The sequence below is a fragment of the Fundulus heteroclitus genome, chromosome 7 (assembly GCF_011125445.2).
Source record: "Fundulus heteroclitus isolate FHET01 chromosome 7, MU-UCD_Fhet_4.1, whole genome shotgun sequence".
In the NCBI taxonomy this organism is placed as follows: Eukaryota; Metazoa; Chordata; class Actinopteri; order Cyprinodontiformes; family Fundulidae; genus Fundulus; species Fundulus heteroclitus.
Window position 1 is genome coordinate 16,959,708 of NC_046367.1, and position 22,944 is coordinate 16,982,651.

General features: G+C 37.7%; 1 protein-coding gene across 5 annotated transcripts in view; it reads left to right on the forward strand.

The window, feature by feature from the left end:
• Nucleotides 1-22,944, forward strand: part of nalcn (sodium leak channel, non-selective) — a 126,960-nt gene that overhangs the window by 20,543 nt on the left and 83,473 nt on the right. For all 5 annotated transcript variants that reach the window (XM_036139063.1, XM_036139062.1, XM_036139061.1 and 2 more), the window contains 4 exons: nucleotides 669-820; nucleotides 1,246-1,388; nucleotides 1,604-1,708; nucleotides 9,748-9,834. In XM_036139063.1, the coding sequence (XP_035994956.1) occupies nucleotides 669-820; nucleotides 1,246-1,388; nucleotides 1,604-1,708; nucleotides 9,748-9,834 (487 nt within the window). The remainder of the gene's footprint in view (nucleotides 1-668; nucleotides 821-1,245; nucleotides 1,389-1,603; nucleotides 1,709-9,747; nucleotides 9,835-22,944) is intronic.

Consider the following 22,944-nt stretch of genomic DNA (forward strand, 5'->3'; position numbering starts at 1 on the left):
TACACCTTTTATAAGATTATAAACATTCTATAAATTATTTGTTTATGAAATTATTTTGTCAAATGAATAAAAGTTTAGGACTTAGACTTAACTTGGAACTTGCACGTCTCGACTTGATCGACTTGATCCCACATGTGTTCGAATTGGCAGCTTCAGTCTGGGTCTAGCGCTTGCTAACAGTTACTTGTTTTATTAATTCACACATTAATCACTGATTAACGAATGGAGGTACACTGAAAAAAAAGCATACCAATGGCTTTGGTATGCTTTTTTTCACAGGTCATTTTGACCCGACTGTTAGACTTATCTTTGTCGTCAAAAAAAACAAGGTTGGTTTCATAAAACATGTTGGTCTATTTTAGGCCTGCATGATTAGCTTCATCAGGATTCCTCATTGTGTCTCGGATTGCCCTTTGTGACAGTACATCAAATTATCCCCTCTGATCCTGTAACCCTCAATAAATGTGGATGACTTTCTGTGCAGGCAATTTAAGGGAATTAGTTTTCATTACAGTAATCAAGAAGATCCTGGCACAGCTCCTTTACCTAAAAGAAATTCATAACAATACAGAGGGTTCGTGTCACAAAATATTCTGCTTGTTGTTTTGTCTTTTGGGATTTTTAAATAGTTTGTTAGGTGTGATTTTCTTTTTTACTCTTTTGTGTAGTCATGTAACATGGAACAGCTTTGCCATCCCTGATACTCACTGCTCGCCCGATGGAGAGGGCTACCAGTGCCCCCTTGGCTTCATATGCGTGGATCTTGAAGACTATGGCCTCAGCAGACAGGAGCTTGGTTACAGTGGATTCAATGAACTAGGTATATGTGTTTTTTCTCACTGTATGTAAATCAGATTAAACTCTTGTTTTCCGTTGTGATTTTAAAATTATGTCTACTTGTTGACAAAATATTATATGAGAATCCAATTAGATCTTCTTTAATTTCCGAAGTTTACATACATTTTCTTCATACTTGGTAGAATTGCCTGTTACTATATTACATTTTTCAAACTTTTTTTGTTTCCTTCAACAATAGTTTGTCATGTTTTTGTCTAGAACTTGTTTAACTAAGTCAGGGTTGTGGGTTGCCTTACTTACACACACCTATTCCGCTTTGCTCCCAAATATTCTGCGGTTCTGAAAGCTGAGGACTGTAATTTCAGCCTTCCAAAGCATTGACTTTCTGGCCATTTTGGGTTACTGTACCTTTGAACAAACCTTCTCCTGTTTTTTTCTATTTTCTAGGCACAAGTATCTTCACTGTGTATGAGGCCGCATCACAGGAGGGTTGGGTTTTTCTCATGTACAGAGCCATCGACAGTTTCCCGCGCTGGCGCTCCTACTTCTACTTTATAACTCTCATTTTTTTCTTGGCTTGGCTTGTTAAGGTTAGAGCTTCTGTCTTTCTGCTGCTCTACATTATAACTCCAGTAGGCATTTAAACATGAAAAAAGCTCAGGTTAATTGACATTGCCCAATGTTTTAACTACAGACATAATGACTTTGCCTTGAAAACTCAAAGTTTTATTATTTTTTTTCATTGATTTACGTTCTATGATCTCAAGATATGTTGGTTTCACTCTCCATGTCCTTTCTGTGCCAGAATGTGTTCATCGCTGTCATCATTGAGACGTTTGCTGAGATCAGAGTGCAATTTCAACAGATGTGGGGGTCGAGGAGCAGTACCACCTCAACTGCTACAACACAGGTACAGCTATCACACTCAGACACAAAAAAATGATAAGAGTATAGCTCCAACATATTGTGACGACAGCTTGGGTATGTTGTGTGTCCTAGGCCTTGTTGAGCCTACATTCCAAAGATCTTGAGATCTGAATTATACACAGATGAGTTTGGGGGTAACAAATATGCTCACAAGTCATTTTCTGAGACAGTCATTCCTTGAACTTTGTCAAATTAAATGCAAATAAAGAAAAAAAGAAATATGTCAGTCTCCTGATGTGCAGTGGTGGTAGAGACGATCCCTAGAAGCGTTGTGTGATGGCAGCAGAAGGAGTTTCTACAAAATATTCAGTCTGGAAACCTGAATATAAATAGAAACCATACTAAACAGATTTGTAAAACTTTTTTAAAACCATGTGGCATTTTCTTTCTGCTTCAGAACTATGCACTACTATTGTGTTTTGACATATGAAAAAAATCCAATTAAAATACATTTAAGTTTGTGCTGTAACATAGCAAAATTATAAAAAAGTTGTGTAGGTATTTGACTAAGTGGCAAATACATTGATACCCCTTCACCCCCAACACACACACATAATCTGTTGGTTTTCTGAAGTGTTGCGCTTGGATAATCAATGACCTCTTTCCTGTTTATTCTGACTTCTTGGAAAATTTTAATTTATCATCAAGTGCATGTTGATGGTAAAGCTGTAACCTTTCAGCTAGAAGACATTTCTTTTAGCTTAAAGTCTAGAAGAAGATTCATAAAAGATAATTTTTTTTCTTTTCCTGCGATGTGGGTTCTGAATCATCAACAAGTATGTGTTGAATTTCTGACTGTTCTGTAAATAAGGCAGGGATTTGATTGGTGTTTGGCATATTGTTCTGTGTTTTTCTTTGTCTTGTATCAGGGAAAGGATCTATTGCATTATTACAACCAACCAAAAGCAGAAGTAAATCTGCTCCCTTGGTAATATTAAAAAAGTGTAAATAAAATGTAGTGGGCAATTTCTTAATTTTATTGCTGGCAAATATAATTTTAGTCACAGATTAAAATGAAAAATGCCCACTGCCGCAGAATTATATGAACTGACACTAACTGATGTTAGAATTTGAGTGACTCCCTTTAAATATAAATATGTGAATCTTGGCAGGTGGTCGCAATCATGCAGCCATACGGCTTTGCCAATGACTACTTACTAAAATGAAAGGAACGGCACACAGATATTATTGTTCTGAATGTTGATGTAGCTCCAACAACTTTATAGTCCTAAAATATAAACGAATGAAAATGATTTCTGTTTAAAAGTCTGGGTTTGCTCATAAGAAGAACATTATTTTTGTCCAAAAATGCAAACATACCGAGAAGGAGTGACATGATATTTTGGTAATTAGCTGCCCCAAATCTGAAGGTGGGTGTTATAAGTGTAACACGCCAATTCGTCCATGTTTTAGGCTCCTATTTTAAAGTTATTGAATTTGTTTGTTATGCAGACAGACTCTGTTAACGGAAGCGGCTCATCCTGCTGGCATGTAAGCATGCTATGTTTACGACTTCTTTAGAATAATTTATAGGACAGAATTTTGTGAAACAGGGATAGAAAAGACACCCAGACGGGGACAATAATAAAAGGATGAGACACAATTTTCAATTAACTTTAGTTTTGTTTAGCTTTATGCAGTGTTATATGTTTTATTAACAATGTCAAATGGTTATGTTGGATGTTATGAAGTGAGGTACTGTGCATTAAGTTCAATCTTGCAGGTGGTTGAAGCGAATAAGCTACCCAGACGTGCAGTGTATCAATCTGCCTCATCAGATAATTTGATGAATGAGCTGACTGTGAGTCTGTTGGAATGTTTTCAAGTAATTATGAAACTTTAAAAGCACAAGAACTTACCATCTATGATGCTGCACCTTTTACACAAAATACCCAAATTTCCTACGTTCATGGCCGAGCTTGTCACCCAGCGGGTCACAGCTGATCGCAGTGACTGATGCAGCCGGCAGGCTCAAACAACGTAACTCCATATGGAAACACGGATATTGTTTGCCTGGGACTAAATTGAGCCAAATGTAACAATGGTATGTTGTGATATTGTAGACTGTTGATATCAATTAACATATCATGAATTGAATTGAATGTCAGGGGAATATGATGCTAAGTTAGATTTTCAGTTTGTTTAAATTTCTAAAGTAAACTAAAACAGTGGGTGTATTTCTGACTAGGTTTTAGCTAACCACCACTCCAGAAACTTGTTTACGTTCCCACAAGCTCAAAGTGGTATGACATCTTTCTACTAGAGATAGTAAAACTATCATTTATAATAACAGAAGATCCAAACTGACCTTTTATGGGTTATATCAAAGGATTGTTACATAAATGTCCATGCCCAAAATCAAGGAGTATTGAGAAAAGCATGAAACAAAATAACCAAGCTCAATACTGTGTTGAACGCAACTAAAGGTTTTCAAAGTGATGATATTAAATTTTGAAATTTTGGCATCGAAGTCACAAGTTTAAGTTTTAGTTAATGAATTAAGAATGTAAGCCGCAGTTCCACCGACCCTACTCGGTTTGGCCGGCCAAGCTCGGCTCCGCCCTACTCGGTTTACCTTTGTGTGTTGATGCCTTGAAGGGGGAAATGCCTCCTGGGGGTGGCTTTAGTCAGGGACTTGATGCAATCTGCTGGGTTTCCTTACATAGAAAACCTTTTGACCAATATTTCTGTATGATTTAATTGAATTGACTCTGTATGTGTCTTGAGATGACGTGTGTCGTAAATGTGCTTGAACCAGAGAACCAGAGTTAGTTTTATAATCAAAAAGGGTTATCAACAGAGAGGCTGTTTTTAATGGGTGAAAAGAAATGTATTCTCCTTACCATCTGTTTACTTTCACTCTCAAAAAAGTGAACCAGAGCATTTGTCCACTTTATGTTAGCATTTCATTTCCAGTTAACACATAGAACATGTTTTTGTTTTGGGTTAAAAACAAGCAATTATTAAAATATTAGAAACATTTAAGTTAAAATGGTCTTTTTTTGTCAAAATGACCCATTTTCTGTCTACAGCCATAGAGAGAGACATGCCTCAAGGCGGTGCTGTTGTGGACACAACACATTTATCCACATATGGTTATGTTCTAGTGGTTTTAACTCAAAATACTATTTTTGTTTTGCAAAGTTATATATATATACATGCTTTGAAAACTGATCGAAAAGGACTGATTTTGATTTATTCATGTTTCATACTTTGAAGAATTTTAAGTGTTATGTCTCTAGAATATAATCATTAACAACAAAATTAGCCTTTCTTAAATCTCCCGAGAGAGGTTGACTCTTATAAGAGGGTTTTGGGAAACAAAAACCTATGCTACATTTCATACTGCTGGACTTTGCCATATTCTGTCCAGATTTATCAATGCTTTTAAAAAAGATTAAGCTCCAAAGCTCGAGGGTGCCAATGAACTATGAGGGATGAGCTAACCTTTGTTTCTCACACTCTGCGGTCTTTTGCGTCATCGTATAACTTTCGATTTCTAGATTTTACATAAAATTATAGTGAACTGCTGAGAATTCTGGCTTCTGTCGCCTCTGTATATCTGACATTCTGCATGACGACTGTGTCTGTGCCAGATTACTGGATAATAAAAGCAAGATTATGATCACATTGGATTGCAATGCACAGCCTTGGCAGGCATGTGAACATGCTATGTTGATGTTCAGGTAAGAGACAAAGCTGAAACGGTGTGGGCGGTAGGGATGCAATCAAAGAGAGGAACAGAAAACGGTTGAAGGAATTATGTGGGTCTAGCACTGGGAGAGATTAGACACACATTAAATTAGCCGTGCAAAGCAACAGGAAGTTTAAATCCGGAAAGAGATGCACCTTGTAGGGCTTACACAGTCCTCAGGGTTGTCATCTGGTGTTACCTAACCACCCTGACTTGATTTGCATATAATCACCTTCATTTGCAAAGACTCGCCATGTTGCTGGTTTTAACCTCTGACGCAAAAATACTCTCGCTGTATCTTGTTTACAGGAAATGAAAGAATGTAGATCAAAAGATTATGCGTGGGATTCTGTAAAAAAAATATGCCAATGCAAGAAGCAATGGCATAAATCCACAATTATTTATAGTGTTTACTCTTTACTAGTAAAGAGGAATCACCTGTTTTATTCCTCCGTTATAACCATAAGAGGGAGCAGTGTAATAGAAAATACATGCAAATGAATCCTAACTTTTGCTTAAAACTTTACTGTTTTAAACAAATGATTTATAATTACCAAGAAATGGATAAAGATGAACTTCCGGTGACCTTTTAAAATTAGCATTCATAGTTGGGTGTAGCTTGATCTTAATTAACCAGAATGTGATTACCTATGTTTTCATCAATGTTTTGTTATGTGCATTTACATGAGAAAAGATTGATGCAAATGGCAAAATTTGAACTAACTTCTTCAATTTCCCAAAAATGTTTTTACCCTCGCTTGAAGTGGTTTTTGGATTTTGCGAAAGAGATAAATGCGCAAGACAGTAGATGGAAACACGTTTGCCGAATAAGTTCTGACGTAGTGAACATTTACCTCACATAATTGATCAGCTGTTCCCACTGTTGGCGTCCTCCCAGATATTCCAATATCGCACACAGAATGGCATTTCTTTCTCAACGCCTCCAGACAGCAAGTAACATCGTCAGTCCAAGTTGACATGACAGAATAATTACAATTTGCCTAAGAGCAACAAATTCCTGAAATCCTCTTTCCATTTTTCTCTCTCCAGATGTGTGGTTTATGTCAATTTGCAACCTCTACTTCCTGTTTACTACGGCCATGCGTAACGTCAACTTCTGATGAAATTACGTGTTGCGTCACCTGGTTGTAGTTGCTTACACAATTACAAACACATCCACAACTGCTGTGAATGAGAATCCTTAGTGTCTACTTTACCTCTCCCTGCAGGACTAGCGTGCTCCACTGGGGGCGGATGCTCTCGCAAACAGCTAGCTGAGTCGCTGCTCTATGCACTCCCTCCTCTAGCTCTCATTTCCCACACTTTGGGCAGGAAGAAGGGTCCTTCCATGAACCTGCCCTATTTATGGATTGAGGGTCTGTGGCAACAGGAGTCGTCCCCCCATAGTGAGAAACTCATATATACTAATCAGAGAACCGGGATTGCGTTGATAATCTCAAATTATCTCTACTGCTGGCGTCCTTTTTCTTACACTTTTTCCCCTTCAGTCAGCTTTCCATTAATCTGATCATTTACTGCAGCAGAATTCTTTTGCTAGCTTACCGTTTTTGTAGCATACCATCTTTTGGTGTAATATTACATTTTTGGAAGAATTTTATTTTGGGGCTTTTATTTACATAAGACATAATCTTCAAGATTAAGGGTTTTGTTAGTATCATGTTTATGCACATGTGAGTCAGACTGTTTAAAGAATAGGGTAATGATATTATAATGATCTTAATAAGGTTTTGGTTAATTTACATTTATGAAAGTGCTTTTTTTAATGGAGAAGTCCAGTCAAAATCAGAATTCAAACTGCTGAAAGTACTTTAAATATAAAATCATTACATAGTTCTCAATAAATTGTATGTTTTTTTTTAATTAAGAGTAATTTTCACTTCTTTAGTGGAAGCATCCATGTTGGTCAAGAACAGTACTGCCACCTCCCAGTTTGTGACGTCAGGTTGCGGGATCGACTGTTAAGCAAGTCCCAATGCCCTATCTGTCCCTTTGTAAATAAATACCCGTTATCATGTCGAACTATTGTTTTTTACCTCTTAAACAAAGATAGACATGGTATTAAACATTTAAATTTAAAGTAATACTAATTTTACATTTTAGAGACATAAAAAGACAACAAATAAGCATTAAAGTACGGTTTATAGGTTGGGTTCTGCAATGTTATCAATGTTATTAGAATCAATCTCTGCTCAAAATGGTGCTCTGCACCGCCTAATCTACTTTCAGCAGTTGTCATCCGTTACTGCAGCAGTAAACGGCAGAAAATACGGGCTGAGCGGCTCCTTCTGCCTTTACTGTGCTCCTATGTCAGGATGAGCTGACATAGGAGGAGGTGTTATGAGGCGGAGGGATATTTCAGTGTCACTTAGTTTAGAGCCCAAACAAGCGACTTCACTTTCAGAAACAAGCCCAAAAAACTGCAACCTGCAACTGATGAAATTTACAAGCGAATTTAGAAAGAAGAAGACCAAAGTCGCATAAAATAAGCGGGCTTCGCAACAGTGAGCATGCTTTCCAAGTGTGTCGTATCACTCCGCCCCTCTGGCCGGGTAAACAAATGTCCCCGCAAATTCAACATTATAAAAAAGAAAAACCTACCGAAAATTCTCGCTCTCATGTCATCTTGAAGACATTCTTCTTCAAAATGTTGGCTACAGATGACGTGTTTTTTCTCTGGCTAGAAGTTCGATGGCAAACCCTCCCTCCTCAAGTTGGCAATCCAAGACGAACCCGTGGTGGATCATCAATCGGAGAAGCAAAATAACACTTTTTTTTACTTTTACCTGATGTATTGAAATATCCAACTGCCATGCACGTGGGCATTGTTGCTTCAGCAATAGCTCTCGCAAATTTCAATAGTGAAGTCCTCTAAAAGTGGATTTCTGGGTTTCCAAAGATCCAGTCTGTTAAAAAGCTGGTTTTGTACCATTTTTCCTACCTGATGAAAATTGTGAGTCCAAATCTAATCATGGTAAAAATATTTTATAAATATTAAGGTAGACCAAAACCATTGTGATGTTTTGTTTTTGCAATATTTCTTTATCTTATTTGGTCTTCAGAAACATTGCTTCTTAGAAGGGTTCTTAATCTTTTGTCTCATAATTATAATTGTCCTAATCCTAAAATGAATATTATTTCCCCCCTTTCTATTTTGTACTTACATAGTTTGAGTTGTTATGAACCCAATTTTGTCAGGAGGAAACTGAGCTTCCTGCCACATGAGAATTAAAATGGACCATGCATCAGTCATACCTCTCAAGGGGATTGTTTCATATCCCCTGCAACAATCAGAGGTTTAAAACTAATTTAGATAATTTACTGTTAGTCTAGTGTAAGGAAATGTGGTTATGGGAATCCAACCTTAATGATAAAAAACTCAACAACAAGCTAAGCAATGTAGTCCAGTCCATGATACTTTTCACATCGCTGTAGATTGTGCCTGTACATTTCTGTTCATACTCGTATAGCATTATTAAATTTTAAAGATGATTTAACATCACAAATTAACCACAACACATTTTTACCTTGACATTTTTATTATCTCAACCTGCTGGAATGCATCATTTTTATCTCTCCAGACAATTTCTTCCAAAGAGGATTTAAAAAAAAAGTTGGAGTTTATTCACATAAAGGATTAAATTACTTATGATAAAGTTGTCACTGGGGGATTTATTATTTTAGTCTCTGTTCTGATACATATCAGTGTAATCATTTATTCTATTTCTTTTCTTTATGTTTCTGCGGCCAACTTTCTTCTGTTTCCTCGTTGTGAGCGTTAATTCAGCACAATTTGATTTACATGAACATGCATATATCCAAAGTCACTAATCCTGGTTTGATTTGTCGAACTGAAGACCAGGATTGTAATACCACTTAAGGTGCGATCTTCAGTGTCAGGTTGAGCAATACCTCTATAAGAAAACCCAGAGAGTTGGTTCACAGTACAAGGCCCCGGTGAACTCCTAGTTATCCTCACTTTTTTTCTAAGGTTGTGCATTCCTTTCCTGAAATGAAAAGATCTTAATGTGTGAACCGGCTACCTTGTGTTTTTGAAGGTCTCTTTTTTTTATTTTTAACTCTGCAGCCTCAAGGCGAGCTTCCTGCATTTAGAAGCTAGCATCCTGTTTTGGGTGGGAATTAATCTATGTGTATAATGCCTTAAGCTCTTTTTTTGTGGCCGCAGATGTTTCGTGATGATGTAGCCACAGGGTTTATATGTGTGCCTTGTCCAGTACTTTGAATGATGTGTCTGGTTCTGTGTATGTGTGTGCATCTTCTACCACTTATTTGCTGCCCTTGTGCCACAGATGTTCCATGAAGACGCTGCTGGGGGATGGCAGCTTGTTGCTGTGGATGTCAACAAACCACATGGTAGAGCGCCTGCTTGCCTTCAGGTAAGTACTCCACATAATGAATAAGCTGCTGGTGTGAAGCAGTTCTCTCAATGTCCCATAGGCAGTTGCATATTTCCACTTGTGTGTACAAAGAAAGACTCAGCAAGCATCACCCGTGTGAAACCTGCAGCAGAGTCATCTGCGCCTTATTGCCTTATATGTGTCGCTGTGTTCAGCTGTTGGGTCTAAGATTAAGGTGTTTAATTACAAATATGGAAAGTTTCTTACTTTATGTGCAGAGTTGCGCTGATGACTCGTACTTGATGGAGGCCGGTGTTGACTGGGTTGTTCACTCCAAATGGTTGAGCTTTAAAGATAAGCAGCAGGTGCTGTTTAAAGCTCGGACACTGTTGATAAGGGTTAGGTTGGGAGTAAAAGGCAGGGCCCTCGCTATGAGAGACTGCCAATAGAGTCCACGGCTACAGCAGGGAGGACAGCTGTCAACACGCCTTCCTGGAGTAAATACTTTGCCGGAGCTTTTAGACAAACACACACACACACACACACACACTCGCAGAAACAGAAAACGAGGGAGAGAGAGAGAGAGAGAGAGAGAGAGAAAGGGAAAAACAACAGATAAATACAGTGAAATTGGATAGAGAATGAGAGAGAAAATAGAAATGGGGTGCAGCTTTCCCATTAAAGTAGTATTCTCTTCAGAGCTCTAGCTTCAGCAGGAGGGAAAATTCAGATGGAGGGATAACCAGAGGGGTAAACACAACTGACTACCCTTTGAGCCATTTGCTGCATTACATACAGCACTCAACAATGTCTTTGTTTCTCCCTTGCAATCATACTAATAAGATCTTATTGTTACCTTGTTGCAAAAAGACCATCATTTCTGCCAGAAGAATAATTACCGACCAGAGTAGAATATGATGTTCATTGACAGTCATTATTAGCACATTAATACATTAGCGATGTATTATAACAATGCATTTGCAATACATTATTTATACCGACTCTATCTAGAATCCCTCTGATTAGTAGAGAAAACAAAAGGATTTCTCACTTTGTTTCAAGTAGTTTTTCAGAAGATGTCAGTGTGATTTTTGAAGTCAGGTTTCAGTCAAAGCTACTGTATTTTTTGGGCTATAAGTCACTCCGGAATATAAGTTGAATCAGTCAAAAAATGTATCATAAAGAGGGAAAAGTCATATATAAGTCACACCGAACTATAAGTCGCACTGGGCATTTATATAGAAATTTATTTCACACAATCCAAGAATAAAAGCTGGCATTTATGGCTGAATAATATGGGACACACCTGGGAGGTTGAATGAGGTAAACTAGCATAACAGCCAGCAACTCCAACCGGGAAGGTTCTTGCTAGAGCATGTCAGCGTAACGTTAGGCCCGTTAGGCTGAAAGTTGTCGAAATTATGCTGAAAATAGACCGTGAGCATAATGGTGTTACATGCTAAACAAACAGTGGCTAAGCCCCGACCTGAATCTAATGGAGAATCTGTCCCAAGACTTTTGAATTGGTGTACATCTTTGCTCTTAACCCAGTCTGACTTAGCTTCATGTATTTTTTTGATCACATAAAATACAAGTAAATTCTTTAACATTCATATTTATATAAAAAAAATGTGATGTGAATACTTTTACAAGTCACTGATTATGGTCAAAATAACTTACTAATTTGATCGTGTTTTCATGATTAAACTTGAGCAAGATTAGGAACTGTTTGTTCCTAAATAGCAGGAGTGGTTAAAGTTTTGGTTGACAGCACAAATCAATCAGAATCAGAATGCTTTATTCAGCCCTGAGGAAGATTCTTGTTTTACAGCTGCACCCATTCAAAGAACGTGGAAAAAACGAGAAATATATGCTATCTAAAAAAAAAAAAAACATAAGACTTACAAAAATTGCTTTTTTATATGAGAGAATATGTATGTATGTATGTATGTATGTATGTATGTATGTATGTATGTATGTATGTATGTATGTATGGATATAAATATATAGCAAGTAGTGAAAATTAAAATAGAATTTAAACATAAGTGAACCATGTTTGAGTGATTGATTCAATAGAAAATCTAGAGATGGTTGTTATTTATTTAACTTCCCTCTGGGATAAATAAAGTATTTTTGAATTTAATTGAATTTTGTAATTTTGGAGGAATCAGTCGTCCACTAAATGTGCTCCTGCATTTGACCAGTGTGTCATGGAGTGGGTGGGGAGACATTGTCCAAGATGGTGTGCAGCTTCGACAGCCTCCTCCTCTCTGACTCTGCCATCAGAGGGTCCAGCTCCACTCACACCATGTCACTGGGCTTGCAGCTCAGTTTGTTGAGTCTGTTGGCATCCGCTGCCCCCAGCCTGCTGCCCAGAATGCAAAAGAAAAGAGGGTTGCACTAGCCACCACAAACCCGTAAAGGATCCTGAGCATCGTCCGGCAGAGGTTGAAGGACCTCAGGTGCCTCACCCCTGCTGATACATCCAACTATGGCAGAGTCATCAGGAAACTTCAGGAGGTGGCAGGTCTCTGTGCCACAGTTGGTCTCTGATGTAAAGGGTGAAGAGGATGGAAGAGAGGACAGTTGTGTGTGGCCCCTGTGCTGCTGACCACCCTGCCTGACATACAGTGATGCAGGCTTAGACAAAGCCACGTAAAAATGTAGATAATTAAGTTTTTGCTAATATATAGTGGTGAGACATTTAAGGCCTAAATAAAAGACTGGAGATATAGTGGGTTTAGCTCTTTGGCACAATCATTTTCTTTCATTGTGTGGCATTCTTTAACTTTATTTGTTTGTTTCTGCTTGCTTTAACATGTCAAGTGTCAGGCATGAGACAAATAATTAACAAAAGCTTTAGTGTTTGAATGGTGCTGACATTGACATGAATCACACGCCGCTTGATTTGTAAAGCCATCACTTGTTTTCGTTGTCAGAAAGTGACAGCATTTTGTGGCGTGTCAAGCCATCAAATTGCTCAAAAACCTCTTAGATTTTCTTTAGGCTTTCCAGAAGCTGCAATATGTGAGACAAATGTTTAAAAGGAAACGCTTTTCTCTCTAAATATGTTTTGCAAATTAAAACCTAAAAATGTATTAAATATATTTTGAATGCAGTCTTATAAAGCTGGACCTTGTCACAGAGGCAGTCTTGATTGCAGTTCTCTAATTTATAATCGCTGTTAAAGTCTTCAAATTTGTATTTTGGATGTAACTATAGTTTGGTTTATCTTTGTTCACCTAGTATTACTACTCTGCTGACAGCTCTATCACAGGGAGTTGGTAAAGCACCAAGTTTGTTGCAAGGTTTCAAACAAAACTGAAATCTCCAAAGACTCAGTCAGCCCCTCTGCCCATACTTGGCCCTATTTCATACTCTGATTCTGATTCTGATTTAATGATTTGGATTTGAAACAATTGTCAGTTATTTTTCTTTTGTATTTGCAGTTTTAAGTTATGTTCACTCAATTAGTATTCAATTCTGTATCAAAGGATACCAACTCGGTGTAAAAGGACCATCAGTTTTGAAAGCAAATTATCTTTTTCATATACTTGCTTCCTCTCTGGCTTTTCTATGGTGGAGAAAGTGAGGTGAGCGCAGTGGAAGTTAAATTTTCTGTCATACCACACATCACATTAACTGTTTGGACCTGGTCAGTCTGTGTCTAAGTCAGTGCTTCATATTCGTGCAATGTTGGACAGTCTTTGGATTTTGAGACAAAACAGATGTATTGTGGAGGAGTAAGAAAGATGACACAGGAGCTCGGTTTGATCACTTCATTAAATCGACTCCAACTTAACTGAGTAACGGTACACAGTGTGATGATGAGCACCAAAAAAACAATTTTTTTTAATAACAAAACATCACATCTTCTGGGTGTGAGTTGTCCGCCTCAGTTTCACTGCTGATCCTGGAGTTTGGAGTCTGCGTTGATGAGATAGTTTCTCTGAAATTACCACACAATGGCCCTGAATTCCACCACCCATTTTGTCACATAATTGACAGTAAAGAGAGAGTCTGAAACACCTAACAGATCCACCAAGTGCCAATGCGAAAACAGGAAGTGACGCAATGCCGCCTTATAGGGCTGGGTATCGATTAAAATTTCAAGAATTGATTCCATTCCGATTCTAAAGATTTGGAGTCACAGAATTAGGTGGTGCATTACTATTGATGGCTTTATGCCCATCCTTCTCATAAGACTGTCTTAAGAAAACCAAGTGTCTTCAGTCAGAGACTTCGTCAAATTTGCTGCAATACAGACTGCTACTAGAGATCTTTCCTGTCAACAGCCATCACTTTGTACAATAACTCTTAGAAGAATTTGGATCAATAGATGTTACAACATTTAATTTCCCTTTGAGATGAATAAAGTATATTTTAAATTAAATACGGAGCAGTAACATGAAGATGGCTTTGATGACTTCAGTTTAGAAAGATGTTCTGTTTTCTTTGGGTCCATCATACAATATCTCAATAAAATAAATTTAATGTCTTATTTGGGATGCATGAAAAACTTTAAAGGATATGAACGACTTTGTGACTATAGTTACACAACTAAAGTTGTTTACCAGTTGCACGATAAAATATCCAGAAAAATAATTTGATGGAAATCATGAGTTCAGTCATGTGTTGAGGGGTTAGTGCATCCCTTATATTAACTTTATTAAATTCAAATTAACAGTTAGGCCTGTTTACAGTCAGTGCCGTTAAACCTTCACAAGTTCAATTAACTCATTTTGAGTAGCTTCACTCCACTACGACTTTATTTCATACGTGATTTACTGCTCATTCACTCATGTAGATTGTTAATATTGTGTGTACACTATTGGTCTCCTTCGAAATAAAAGTAAATCAGCTATAAAAGTCATGATAAAATCATGTTACAGATATAAAACATTAAAAGATCCCAGATTAAAAGTGTCAATATTTACCAAGTATCAAGGCAGCACTGCTTAGGTAAACATAAGCACATTAGCGGACATTGTCGGTTCACAGTAGCGTGTCCCTGTTTGCCCAGGGTCTGTTACACATGGAATCAGTTATTTTTGCTGAAACAATGTATGTTTCTAATGCCGTGAAAAGAAACGGCATGTTGTTGTGTATTTTGAGATTTTTGGGTGCACTCCTGTGCTCTTTCTTCGAAGTTGTTTTTAAAATCTTCCGAACAGCCTCATGTTCACTGGCGTCAGAGGGGAGTTGTGTTTTGGAGTGGACAGGTAGAACCAAGAAAAGTGGTGGACACCCTGCCTGCATGGCCATCTGTGAGTGCTGGGGGGAGTGAAAGGTGAGTCGCTGTTATGCTCTGCCTGACTCAAGAGTAATTGGCCATCAAATGATTCAAATGTTTCTGAGCTGGCAGGTGGGTGCTTTTAGCAGAGAGGTCAGCAGCGTGTATCCTCCTTTACATAATCCCTCTGTACCTGTTGGAGTGTCTTTTGAACCACCTGTCTGTTGCCAGTCTGGTCTGTGTGTGTCTGACTGTAAAGCCTGTCATGCCTGTTGACGCCTGCCTGTTTGTGCATGAGCACACGCCCCTGGTCTGGGTATGTCTGGGTCCAACTCTCTCCATTAGTCGGAGGTGGTGCATAACTGATGACTCGTACCTGGGGTCCTGTTTATACACTTTTGAGTGAAGTCCATACTAAAATTGTTTGTATGGCAAGAAAAATAAAATGGCATACGGCAAAAAAAAAAAAAAAAGTCTGATTTATATAACCATACGCACGCAATTTCCCTTTATAGATGACAGCTGTACCTGAGCCTCTGCATACGTAGTTGCGCCTCAGGTTCTGCCCTCTACACGCCCAGTTTCAACCGTAAATGGTAAAGTGACATCTTGGCCAGTCATCTTCCTTGACCAGGAAATATTTTATCCCTGAACCCGCGATTACTTCTAATTCTCCCATCTACAGGGTCTTCAGGCAGAGCCAATGCATCCACCACACAGCATTACGCACAAGTGTATTTGACTGTTTACAGTAATTATAGTAATTGCTGCACACCTTGTCACAATAATCTGTTAATCTGTGGAACACACCGTCCTGGTAATCATCTGAGAGATGAATGTGTTGGTTGAAAACCCTGATAAATGTTGTGCTGACTTTTATTTAACATTAAAGATGGCTTGTGGGATTTTTCATTTTATTTTATTGAAAAGTTATTTTGTATAGTTATGTGTCACCAGCTCAAATATGAATAACACTGCAGCTTTGAATGCTGATGATAAAATTGATCTATGATTAAAGTCTGATATGGAGTCAAATAGAACAGCTGCTGCTGCCTCGTCATGAAACTCCCGGGTAGTCAAAGCTAAGAGAGCAAAGAGGAGAGCCTCTTTTCCCTCACTGCAAATGTATCCTCCCCTGATTTACAAAACGGGATAAAATTCAATGTTTCTAATATCGTTTTTTTTTTTCTTCTCTTAAACTGCCACACTAAAATAATTCCCTGAATTTTTGTTCACACACAGCTTCAATCCCGTTGACTCTGTGCCTCAGATAACTGTTGTTTTTGTAAAAAATTGTTTTATGTGCCGTGGATTCAGGCAATGCATTAGACCTCAGAAATTATTTAATAAGGATCATTTATAGATCCAAACAAGTTTATATATATGTTAAATTGAATTTTTTTTTTATCAGAATAGCCCCGGGGCCACGTTGGACAGTCCCCGCAGGCCAACAAGCTTCAGCCTTATTGGTCCTCTTTATGGTATTTTTAAGGTTTCATTCATTTTTTTATGAGATTCTAACTCAAACAACATTGTTTTGCCAATCTTCTCCACCTTAAGAAACACACATACCAAGGGGACTGATGGGAGGGGCTAGCGTTCTGCTCTCATATGTTGACTTTGCTTACTTTTATCAACACTGTTGCCAACTATTCAGCAACTTTTCAGACTGCTCTAGCAATTTTCTTATTCAAAGGCAACAAGCAATGTATATAGTAATTATTTTTTTTGTGTTGTTTGAGACTTTGGCAGCTAAAAGCACCGATCGTTGAGTTTACAGTCTCTTCAACAAACCACGAGTGCAGCTGTGAGCTCCTCCCACTTTGAAAGCACTGACAGGCGGTCAGTCAGTCGTGCTGCTGCAACAAACTCTGCCTGAAGTCAGAGAGACGAGACCAACTCGTCTGTTTCTCCATTGAAAATGAGTCACACATGAGCAAAGCTTGCACTAGATTACAAAGCGGAATGTAAATATATCATAAATCTTTAGCGGGTAATGATGATTTCATCTTCCCTGAAACTGCACTTGGTTTGGATTGAGGTAAAATATTATTTATCTTCAAATCATTTTTAGAGTGCATTTTTTTTGTTTCGAGTGAATTTAGATAATAATTTTCTGTGTTGTCAATGTTGATATTCCTTTCTCCTAAAACATACTTTTTATTTAAGAAATAGTGATGAAGCCTTTTTTATTTATATAATGTTTTTATTGCACTATTTCTATTAAAAATATTTATTTTGTGCTCTTATTTTGTTTTCTTTTGTTCCAAATGTGTAAAAAAATAAACCAGTGTGTGATTGTTTTTTTTGTTTTTTTTACCCTTTTGTTTGATTAAACAAATAAGTATCGATAATGGTACAGATAAAATACCGGATCAATAAGGAACATCGTTAAGAGTAGTAGTATTCATAAATCCTTAACAATTCCCATGCCTAGTTACTAATTAATTGAAAGAGAGTAAAGTGTATTTCTATTGAGATGTTTTCACACCTAAGAGTGTTTTGCCAAAGGTTGGGAGCCAGTTTTCTTGTCTATGGATTGTTAATCTGAGTTCCAAGAAGACAGCTGGGATGAGAGAAATCCATCGAAACAGATTTTTAATGATCTGCGTGTGCAGTCCCAGACCTATATATTGGCCCCCTTGCCCTCCCTGGCCAATCAGCAGGCGGAGGGTAAAGTCACGTCTAGAGCTTTCTCATTGTTAGACACGAAACGAACGCTATAAAGGAATACTTGTCTGCCGTGTTTCTGGCCTTCATGATACTTTGTTTAAAAAAAAAAAAAAAAAACAGTTAACAAACCTGTGAGTGACAAAACGGCTTCAGGGCATTTGAATACAATAGGTTGCACTGGACTTTTATCTTGATGTTATTGGAATAAATTGGGCCAAATTACCAATGCAAGTTACAGTTTACAGATTTTGATTTGTAAGAAAAATTTAATTGCAATTTTTCTTTCACTTTTATCACATAAAACTCCCATAACAATACTCTGAAGTTTGTGGTTGTAACATGAAAACATGTGACCAAGTTCAGTGGGTAAAAATACTTTTGCAAAGCATTGTGTATTTGTACTGTGTTTGGAATGATCAAGGCCACGTGATCTTTAGGCAAAGGATGGGCCTTTTAAGCCAAAATATTAAACAAATTGTAACTTTTACGATTAAATATGTGACCAATTATTTTTTTAATTTAATCAAAAAATACACACCTTTCTATTCAAACCAGTCAGCAAATTAGTTCTGACATTCCAACTGATTTTTTTTTTTTTCTTTGGCTGGTGCTTTATTGACACCTTGTTAATGGATTCCAGCCAGTTGCTGGCCTTATAATAGAGTAGTCATCTTCTTCTTTCCAAATATCTTAATTCATTACTTCCATCATATGGTAGCATGTTTGCGCTTTTATAAAAAGCAAGAGGTTCAAGCTAAAAAAAATGTAATACAAATGTCTGTGCTCTAACAATCATTCAGATATATAAAAAAAAAAAAAAAAACGTTACCATAGTTAACTTAAGTTGAACATTCATTCACATTAGCTTCTTCTTTTAAAAGGTAGATATGTAAGAAGGAAGGAAAAAGATTACAGTGATACTGTTGCTTTTACATAAATTCTATATTTTGATTACTGTAACTTCATTTTAGGAATTCAGTTTGTGAATAAGTGAAATATCTTCTGATTAATTCACCCTTGTTGATCTAGCAATGAGCAGCATATGTCCCCACCCCCATAATGTTTCCTTTCTATGTCTGCAGAGCTACAGTAAATGCAGAGTGATTGATAACCTAGTAACTCACTGGGGGGGCTCAGAGGTCCAGTGACTATAACGATTTTTTTTGTTGCTTCTTCCTCTTAAACCCGAGGTTATTGATTCTCTGGAACCTTCCTTTTCCTCCTAACTCTGATCTTTACCCCCTGGATAGCTATCATTTAAAACTCACACACACATTCACACAACCTGTCAAGGTTACGGTCACTTTCTTTCTGGTGTGGAGTGAAAAAGCGGCTCCTGAAAATGAGTAAATCGACTCAGGAGACAAACCGGGGAGAAAAGAAAGAATCAGAGGAAAGCTATCATTTAATACGGTTAAGGGACAGCAAAGAGGGCTTAAGGCCTAAATGTGAAATAAAATTCCAGTAGAAAGAAGGTCATATAGTGTCTACAGCCATGAAGTAATTTAAGTTTGACTAATTAGTGGCAAGTTTCTATTTGGAGGGAATGGCTCGCCACCCAGGGTGCCATTCTGTCATGGGACGTCATCAGCACTGTGAGAAAAACAACAGAAATAAATCATGGTGTCTGTTGGACCCAGAATGAGTTTTCTGTTGTTTATTTGCATGTCTATTTAATAGGGAAAGGGCACCCCCCAGTCTTGTGCATAGTGCAAAAATGTATAGTTTTAATTTGTGATATTTGTAAAACCTTCTATTGGTGAAACCAAACCAAGGACGTATTTTATCCTCTTTCTTTATTGGAACAACATCAGATTCAGAGTATGGATGAATTCTCTTCATCCTGACCCATCATTCGTAGTTTGTTGAGGCTAAATTTGGTGTTAAAATAGATGCTGCCCTTAGGTTTGATAACCACGTTAACGCTGGTATAATTCTTTTCATTCACCCTAGACATTTCTTAAGATTAAACCTCTCCTTTCTGGGTGTAACTTGGAATCTGTAATCCATGCATTTATATCCCCCAGGTCGGATTATTGTAATTATCTTTTACAGGAATTAGCCAAAGCAAACTGTCATGCCTTCAGTTAGTCCAAAATGTGGCAGTGCTATATTTAAAGGGGCCATGGCAACACATCTAATTTGTATGGGGTTTTGGGGGTATATTATGGTCTGTTGTGCACTGATAAGGCCGTGTTGATATCTAAAGTGGTACCAAAGGCCCAGCTCATGGGCGGTCAGCTTTGTTTCCTTGCTCAAAACGGTCAGATCAGAAAACAGTTTATCTTTCTAAAAAGTGCATTACGCACTGCAACAAGGGCACCAAGTGCTCAGGGGGCACCAAACAAAGTCATAAACTGATGAATGGAGAGTAGCCCTTCTTTTTTCCATGCGCGATTAACACACATCCATACCTTTTGGACCTTGTCAGACCTAAAACCTACTTTGCCATGGTCCAATACGACACTGTGTTATGTTCATGTGTTCAGCACACTTTACAGAAGTAAATTCATATCGGAGCTTTTGAACATTCTAATGTTGAAAAACATTTCTGTACCAACAATCAGTATGGCAATCACAAAGCTGTCATTATCAGTACGTTTATTTAATTTCTAAATGCTGTCTTGTCTGATAAACGTGACCTGCTGATTCAGACAGAGACACCGGAGGGGACAGGGGCAGAGCACCGGAGCACCTGTCCGACCTGCAACATAAATATTTCCCCTAGTCATAATACCATAATAATGGATTTGTGTTGGACTGAGAAGAGAGGGGTTGGGGTGTTGGAGGCACGTTTGACTGGTTTTCTAACTATGGTTGTAGCCAATCAGAGTGAAGTCAACTAGGTAGAGCTTCATATCATTACCAGAACCAACCCTTTAACTGATGAGGAACATTTGGCCTGACAAAACAACAAGCTGACGTCATTTTTTTTAAATGAAATTCTTTGGATAATTTACATATGCAACAATATCAACTACAAGGAATAGTTTATACACTGATGTCATGGCACTTTTAACAAGTACAAAGAAATAAGAGCAAATGACTCTTTGCACTGGCGTCCCATTTATTTCAAGATCAATTTTAATGTTATTTTGTTTGTTTTTAAGTCTCTTATTGGCCTTGAGCCAGCTGATTCGTCCAACCTGCTGCACCCTTATGTTCCATCTTGTTCCCTCACAGCCACTAACCAGATACTGGTTGTGGTTCCTAAATCACAGAAGGAATTGAGAGGTGATGAAGCATATTCTCTTATGGCCCCAAAGCTCTAGATTGGCCTTCCTCTGCAAATATAAGACAAGCTCTCCCAGTTGATGTTTTCAAATCTCACTTGAAAAAACACTTTTACTCTCTGGCTTTTAACACATTGTGAGTCTAACATAGACTGGACTTTTTAGTCTGATTTCATTGTGCTGTGCTAATGTCTTTAGGCTTTTAACTGTTTTTTTCTCTTTCCTGTATTTCTTTTGTTTTACGACACTTTAGTCAACCATGTGCTTTTTTGACGCGCTATGGTAAGTGCAAAAACATTATTCACAGCTGTGGAAATGTGTTTATGGTTTGAGCCAACACATGTAGCACATATTGTCATCATCCATTCTCTCAATAAAAAAATATAAAAACTTTATTGAATATGTCTATAACTGCACAGGTTAGGTGGAAAACATATCCCATCTCACTCACTATGTCACATAAAATATCAAAATAATTCTGAAATTAGTCGATAATAAAATTAGAACAAAGATTAGAACAGAACTGGCTAGGTGGGAAATTGTGAAAACACTGGATTGAATACTTATACCTAGATTACAATGATTTTGAATGTATTTTTTAGGTCCGGAAACTTATTCACTAGGGCTACGTAATATATTACCATGGGGATGGCGATAATACCGGTGAATATTGCGATGACCGCATCAACTGTGTTATATCCCTATTTTCCTCTTTTCTCTGTTCCTCAACTGTGCTTCCATCACTCTGCGACCTTTTGCATTTTGGGCAATGCCATTCATGTTCGGTGTCAGCATCTGCTGCTGTGAGCTTCTGTCCAACTGGCTAAATATTACATTAGCATGTAAAATACAAGTTCATAACTCTTCAAATATATTAGCTAACAATTACTGCCATCCAAACAGTCCATTGCATAATGAGTATTGCACAGACTGATATTGTAATGACAATATAGACAATAGATTGTGTAAGCCTGTTTTTATTAATTGCTAAGAACTATGTCCGTTTGTCTGCCTGTCCGTCTGTCCTTCCTGGTCTGATCCGCGTGACTTCAACAACACACGTTTACCTCTGGGATATTGTTCTATTCATGCAAAAACATGCACTTGAAAGTTTATTCTGGCAGATTGATGCTCACCAAATGCAATGCAACAGACAATAATATTTGGCAAAGGAGGTAACTTAAAGGTCTACACTGTATCTAGAACTAGGATATGGAGAGAGAACTGAAAAAGTACTGCATATATGAAGAGTGAAAGGGTGCTGACAGATGGTTTATTGTGGTTTATTAAGGTCTGTATTCCAGCCAGAGACATGAGTCAGCCTCTTCTTGTTAGAGCCGCAATAAGTCAAGGAGATTCTGTTTTACTCGAAGTTGTTAAAGATTTTACACAACCATTTTGTTGGCCAAAAATGCTTTGGAGTTACAACGCTCCCTGATGTTAAGAGATTTCTAAATTAACAAGCACAGTTTCAATTTGACATAAATTCAATCAGAGTTGGAGAAATAGGTAAAAAAAAAACTTGATGAAAGGAAGATAAACTCTTTTATTTATTTATTTTTAAACATGGGTATTGCAGAGACTTAAGAGATAATGGGAGTGAAACAGTTTGTAATCTCAAACAGGTTTTTTTTCTTAATCTCAGTAAACAGGAGAGGGAAAACTGTCACAGGAGTAGGTGCCAGAACATGGCCCAGTCTGCTGGTGACAGTTCCTGTGTGAGTACTGCTATACTGTGCCAGCAATGAGCACATGTGCTACACTCATCTCAAGTACCAGCAGAAAGAGCATTTGTGCTCATTGGCAGCCCATGCAGAGAGACAGAACATGAGGAAACAGTCAATCTGCCTCTGTGCTTTTCCACACTTCCAGCCAATGGATATGTCCCAGGTGGGATGCCTGTATTCTCAGCCATCTTGTCGAAATGCTCTTTATGATAGCAGACTATTTAGGGAAACTGAGTGGAAAAAATTGTGGTTTAATCCTTACAAGCATTTGATACGTAATGTG